Source organism: Malania oleifera, chromosome 8 (genome assembly GCF_029873635.1).
Source record: "Malania oleifera isolate guangnan ecotype guangnan chromosome 8, ASM2987363v1, whole genome shotgun sequence".
Classification (NCBI taxonomy): domain Eukaryota; kingdom Viridiplantae; phylum Streptophyta; class Magnoliopsida; order Santalales; family Ximeniaceae; genus Malania; species Malania oleifera.
In genome coordinates this window covers 76,861,180-76,868,084 of record NC_080424.1, presented here as the reverse complement: position 1 = coordinate 76,868,084, position 6,905 = coordinate 76,861,180, and the positions used below count along the sequence as shown (strand labels likewise).

Below are 6,905 nucleotides of genomic sequence, written 5' to 3'. Positions count from 1 at the left end.
GACTATCCATTTTTTTTTTTATGCATGATTAAATATTAATTATTTTAATTTTAAATTATAGTATAGTACATTTTCATTTCTAGTATTATTTAATATAAAATAATATAATAAAAATAAATTTTTTTCTTATATTTTTTTTAAAACAAAGCCTTTATACAAACGAGTCCTAAGGGTTAATTGTGTAATTTACTTTATTTATTTATTTATTTTTAAAGGGAATGGCTGCGTATTTCCGCTATATATATACACCGGGCTTTGTCGAAGACGATTTCTCATCTGCTTTTCTGCCTCTTGAGTCGGCTTCTGCTCTGCAAAAGACCCATCTTCCTCTATCGGCCGTCTGTTGTCTGAATCTTCCGGGACAAATGGGAGGAGGCAACGGTCAGAAGTCCAAGATGGCTCGCGAGAGGAACTTGGAGAAGCAGAAGGCCGCCGGCAAAGGTCTCTCTCTCTCTCTCTCTCTCTCTCTAGGTTTATGCTTTTCTGTTTTTGCTTGCGATCTTTTGTTTTAATTTTTGGCTTCTGAGTTCTTGCGGGGGTGTTTTGTTTTTTGATTTGATCATTTTTATCTGATCCAACGCAGGAAGTCAGCTGGATTCAAATAAGAAAGCCATGACCATCCAGGTGCTTTCTTTTGCTTGTCTGATTCATGTAGTTTATTTGGACAATTTTGGTTTTCAATATTGCCCTGTCGAGTGCTAATAGAAGCTGAAAATTCAAGCTTTGTATATTTCAACTTCAAGACTGTAATTACCACTTGTTTCAACTAAGCATGTAGAGTTTCTAGCTAAAAGACATCGACCTAATTAATTTATAAATACGCAACTATCACTGTCATCAGTAAAAATCAGAGCAATGCAATTGGCTTCGGAACCTCTGATGATGCAGAAATGAGTGCATTTGAGTTGGGTTTTTCTCCCTACAAAATTTTCGAGGCTTTATGATCGTTGACCATTTATAGGAGAGTACTTTTTTGGAAAGAAAAAACATTTATCTAAAAGTAGTCTGAAATTATTGGAATTACTTGTAAGTAATTTTCCAAAATATTTTTTATTTTTTATTTCAAAAAAATACGTAAATTGTTTTTTAGAAAATTGTTTAGAAAAAAATGTTTTAAAATAAGTACTTACTACGTACTCATTTAAGTGTAAATTAAATTGATACAAGTACTTAATTTAAATTTTTTTTTTAGTAAGTACTTATTTTTTTAGACCTTTCAAAAGGGGCTTAGCTTATAGTCTCTTTGCCCCATCTTTGTTCAGTAATATTCTTTGCCCCTATAATCTCTGTCATACTTTGTCCTCCTTTCTGAGTGTGGAGTGGACCTGTTATGTTTTTTTTTCCCCTTAAATTCATTGAATAAATATTATTACATAATGTTAGCATTATGTATAGAGACAAGACTTTATGCTAAACCAACAACAAACCCTATAATTAGTGAACCAACATATGAAGCATGGATACAGTTATGAGGGTCCAGATATGAGGGCATAGATATGTAAAAATTAAGATATGATACAGTGGGAATATGTTTATTTTTAGTTAATTCTTCAACTGTTTAGCAAGTAAGGTTTTTTTTTATGCGCAAAGATCAGATACTGATATGTTTGGTCAGCAATATCTGCATCTTAAAGATATATATTTGATGCAATTTCAAAGTGAAAATATCTATTTGCTAGAATTGTGTACATTGTGGATATGTTTGGATACTTTTTGGAAGTATTCAATATGTCTCCAAGGGGTATAGGTATTTGATGTGAATGCTATACATGTACAGGAACCCTTTAAGAGGTAACTGTGCATCTAACCATCAAAACTTGCAAATAGTGGCAGACTGAGAAATTTTGTTCTGTGGGGGCAAATGCAATATGCATAAAATATATTATTGTTGTTTTGATGAAACTCCAAAACAAAATAACTATTACATAGATAAAATTAATATACTGAAAAATATTGCAAAAGCGAACACCAAGATTTACACAGTTTTGATTTGAAAGCCGATGCAACGGGTGAATGGAATTTTTACTAAGAGTCTATGAATCAACAGAGGGTACAAATGAAGGATTCAAGACAGACTCAACATGCTCATGTAATGTATCAGCACAAATACACAAGTATTTTTTTAATACCTATTAAAATGATTCATTTTTGTGTAGAGTCAAATTCAACACAAGTAATAGTTGTTTCCAGTATACTTCTGTAGAAGAGACGTGGAAAGAAAACATTTTCTAGCATATATTCTACAAGACATGGAAAGAAAATGTTTTCTAGCATATATTGAGAGAAATTGGTATGCAAGAATGAAAATAACAGTTCATATGAGAAAAAAAAGGTGAATGATAAAAAGCACATGAGAGAGTGGCAGCAATTGCCTGCCCCTAGATACATATATGTGAGTCCGACAGAGCCTGCACACTCTAACCAGCCATCCACGCCTCCATCTAAACAAATCCATAACCACAGAGTCATGCCTCATGACACCACACAGCTGAACCTCACCATCATAACCACCAACCCGAGGAACATGATTCTTTGGCTACACACCAACTCAATCTCCCATCACTAAGGCTTAGTGTTAGTTAGGAGTCCACGTGGGAGAAGCATGCTGTTGGCTCAGATAGGCACCCAAAACGGGTGTAAAATGGGGGTTTGAATTGCTTGTAACAAATTATAGTTAAACTTACAATCAAATTAATATGCAAAAGCCACTATATCAAATATACCACAAATTCACACATGATGTAACGAATAAACTAAGAAACAATACTAGAGAGAGTCGAGCACATTTAGCAATCATATTACCAGTCATGGTCCATGTCCACTCCTAAAGAACTCGAATCGAGTACTCCATTGGCAAAACCAATTACAAGTGTTGCACCTATCACTTCACCATGGGTTCTTTGCCAAACAAAATCATAATAGCTGTGGGTTTTTGACCCAGACAAACCAAGAAGTGTAATTACAAGGACAACTTTCCTGATTTCAAAGTCTTTCTCAAAAGATATTACAGGAAAAGATGAATTCAATTCAGCACATTGTTTAATCTGAGATATCTCATACTGTGTGTATGTGAGGATGTCCTTCAGAGTTTGCTCGTGGGATTGGCTTTTCATACATATTTTATTTTAGGCCTCTCTTTTGATTCGTCTATATTTTGCACATTAAAACACTTACTGTTGTTAAGATTTGAAATAGCAGTTGGAACTGGAAAACAATAAAAATATATGGTACTATTTATGTGGAAAGTAGTTTTTATTTTGTATTTTCAATATTTCAAATAATTACAAAATTGCCATCTTGTTTCCCAATTTTCAAAATTTGTATAGGAAGTTAGAAAAACATATTGTTATTGTTTTCTAGATTTCTGATATCTTGTATAATCTTTGAAAAATTGGAAAATAATCCTTTATTTCGACTTTTTTAATACAAATTTTGGATAACAAAAAAATAAGTCAATATTTTTACAACTCTTTGGAAAACTAAAAGTGCAAATTCAAAATTATTTTTGACAATTAAGTGGGCCCTTAATTTCTCCAACATTGCCATCATTTTGTCTCGACTCTTCCGTCATTCAAGCAAAAATTCTGCTATAATATTTTCCTTTTAAATTTCAACAAACATTCTTCAAGCTTGTAAATGTTTCCAACATCATGTACAATCCTTAATTTGAAAAATTAGTTTTTCTTTTCTTCATTAATGATTTCAAATTTTAATATAGAACATATTATTATTATTATATGTTTGTGTGTGTGTGTGTATATATACATGTATATATGTATGTATGTATTTATATATATATATATATATATATATATATATATATCATAATAACATTCCTTTCGACATTATTGAATAATTTCTTTAGTAGTGTATGAAAACTCTTCAGATACCCACAATTAATTTTGAAACAATAATTTATGAATAAATCCTTTGGTTCATCTCAATAATGCATTCAGTAAATTTTGCAATCATTCGCTTGTGAATCAGTGAGATGTCTTATAATGAGACATCTTATTTTAATAGTTTATTTTTAATTTTAATAGTTTTTTTTTAAATTCTAAAAGAGGCCGTGCCTTGGTGCGATGGCAAGTGCCTCTGCCTCGGTATCGGTGGTCTCGGGTTCGAGACTTGGGAGCGACCTCTCCAAAAATGGGGGTAAGACTTGCAGAGATCCACCTCTCCCAGACCCCACTCAAAGAGGGAGCCTTGTGCACTAGGTATGGCTTTTTTTTTTTTTTTTTTTATTCTAAAAAATTTCCTCCCATGAGCTTTTTATATTGTTAAATTAACTTACAAGCAAGAAATAAAGTTCTCGATTGAAATAAAGTTATCCAAAAAAAAGTATTGTGCTTGTTTATCATAAAAAAACACAACTATTGTGGCTTACACTCTTAATAATCAAATTAGTTCACATAATGCAAGTTTTATTATCATCAAAATTAGTTATGGAGGCAACGCATACAGTGTAAAAGTTCTTATGATGTGTTCTCATAGATTTGTCAAATAAGTTGAGGAGAAATAGGGCAACAGAGAAATTGAAATTGTGAAAGTAAGAAAATATGCAGCATAGTCAAATTGGACGTTGTTGCTGATTAAGACGATTGTGGAGAAGAAGAAACAATAATGCTTTGGGTTCATGCCTGTTGAAAAAGATGATTATGGTGGCATTTGGTAGATTGAATTTAGATTTGAAGGAGGTAGATTATAATCTTTTTATGGATTACTTGGTGGCATAGGGGATGAGATGGCAACACCACAACTCATAGTTGTTGGCTTGGTATAAGGGTAGAATGATCCAGCCACTCCTACTTTTCTAAAAAAAGGCCGTACCCAGTGCACAAGGCTCCCACATTGAGTGGAGTCTGGGAAAGGTGGATGTCGGCAAGCCTTACCCCTATTTTTGGAGAGGCTGCTCCCGAGTCTCGAACCCGAGACCACCCGTACCGAGGCGGAGGCACTTGCCATCGCACCAAGGCACGGCCTCTCCACTCCTACTTTTCTCTATTTTCAAAAATTGCCATCTTGCTTTTTGCCAAAACAAGCTTATTTTATTTTAGTTGTATTTATACCAGTTTAATTAAGTCTTAGAAATTTAAGGAACGTATCATTTCCGTCTCTTGTTCTTTTGGTTTCATAGCAGGATAAAAAAAAAAAAAAAAAAACAGGTGGCAACAACATATTTGTTTGCATTGCTAGTTTTATGTGTTTATTGTCTGATTTAGCTATATTAGCAGCTCTTCTGTTGCAAAATATTTCTCTCCTGATTTATGTTTCCTGAGTCAATTCTTCATGTCAGTCAATAGTTGCAGCAAAATAAAAAATGCACTCTGGTACAAGTTTAAGGTACTTCTGCAATGGATAGGTTTGCTGAACATAATTTATGAAATTAATTATTATTCTTTCCATGTTTAATGTAGAAGTCATCTTTAAATAATGCAAACAGTTAATCCAATGCAGTTTACTGAACAGGCATGGAGAGTCTCCATTGGAGACAAATTACTGACCTGTTTAGTGCATGGGTTAGATCAGAATTTTAAAGAAGTTTTCCAATATATGATTATTGTTGTTTGATATCCCTCCATTTGTTAACAGGAGTCCTCATGTTTTTTGTGTCTCTGTGCAAAACAAGTACTCTGGTAAATAAACAAAGACACACACAATATAAAGATTTGAGACTTCCTCTGCATGTTTGGATGCTTTTTCCAGGCAGGGGTTTTTGGTTGTTTGTGGATGCTGTTCATGTATGAAAAATTTAAATCAAAGCAGAAAGAAAACTTCTACAACAAGCTAGAAAGTAAATTCTTAAAACTAGTGAAGGATTTACAATGGAAGAACCACAAAAATTAAATAAAGAATATTTGAAAGTCATTGGGAACAGCTACAAAAAGGTTCTTGTGGGATGCATTTTTTTTTCTTGTCCATTGGGAAGGTCCAGAGGCCCAACCACATCCAACATGGCTATTTTGCTAGCTGTGTCAAGATCTTGCTCTCCCATCCATTGGGTCTAATATTTTTCAAAATAGGAACATGCACAGTTCATTCCTCTGTTTCTGAATTGTTACATTAACTTTAGTAGTTGATTGGATTGTACAAAATCAAAGTTCACATTTTTGCAGAGCAAACAAATGTGTTAAATACATTCACCCAAACATGGGAGGTCATTGGATTTGTGGATTTGAATGAAATGCTATATAAGATTTTACTGAGTTTTATCTAAATTTGTACAAATTCAAATCCGGCGCCCAAAATACGGATCTCAAAGAAACTTGAGTATTGATTGTGCTGATGTGGTTGCCCATCATTTCTGGAGTTGTGTTTCTCCGTTCATTTGGGTTTTTAATTCATGTGAATGTTGAATGCAGTGCAAGGTGTGCATGCAGACATTTATTTGCACTACTTCGGAGGTGAAGTGCAAAGAACATGCAGAAGCAAAGCACCCAAAAGCTGATCTTTATGCATGTTTCCCTCATCTGAAGAAATGAAGCAAGTCCGGATTCAAGAACTTGCATTGGTTTGAATTCATTCTCAAATCAAATGTGATAAGTTAGGTGTTACCCTGTTGGGATAGTAATGAGTGTTCCAGTCTCTCAAGGGTTACTTTGCTTGAGACTGCATGTAAAACATGTTAATATATGTTTCGGGTCCTCTTCTTTTATTCTGTGTCAGATCTCTGTGTCGGTGCAGTTGGGGAAGATTTGGATACTGTCGTAAATTCATGCACTTCACGTGGTAGCACCAAGTTTAACCCTCTCTCTCTCTCTCTCTCTCTCTCTCTCTTCTTTTAGTAAAGGGTGTGGCTATCTACAATTGCCACTAAAATGACAGTCCACTGTTAATGTTCCACATTTATTTTATGATTGGACAGCTTAGTGAGGAAGATCCATAATGATGTATTTGTTAGTAGA

The 6,905-nt window shown here is 33.8% G+C and overlaps 1 protein-coding gene across 2 annotated transcripts; it reads left to right on the top strand.

Annotated features, from left to right (window-relative positions):
* Positions 1 to 227: 227 nt before the first annotated feature.
* LOC131161263 (uncharacterized protein At2g23090) lies at positions 228 to 6,883 on the top strand. Of its 2 annotated transcripts, none has more exons than XM_058116905.1 (3): positions 228 to 441; positions 584 to 624; positions 6,363 to 6,883. In XM_058116905.1, the coding sequence occupies exons 1-3, from the start codon at positions 366 to 368 to the stop codon at positions 6,480 to 6,482; spliced, it is 237 nt and encodes a 78-aa protein (XP_057972888.1). In that variant the 5' UTR covers positions 228 to 365; the 3' UTR covers positions 6,483 to 6,883. The 2 variants fall into 2 exon arrangements, with proteins under 2 accessions (XP_057972888.1, XP_057972887.1); XM_058116904.1 differs by lacking the exon at positions 6,363 to 6,883 and adding an exon at positions 4,065 to 6,218 and having other exon boundaries at positions 236 to 441.
* Positions 6,884 to 6,905: the final 22 nt, after the last annotated feature.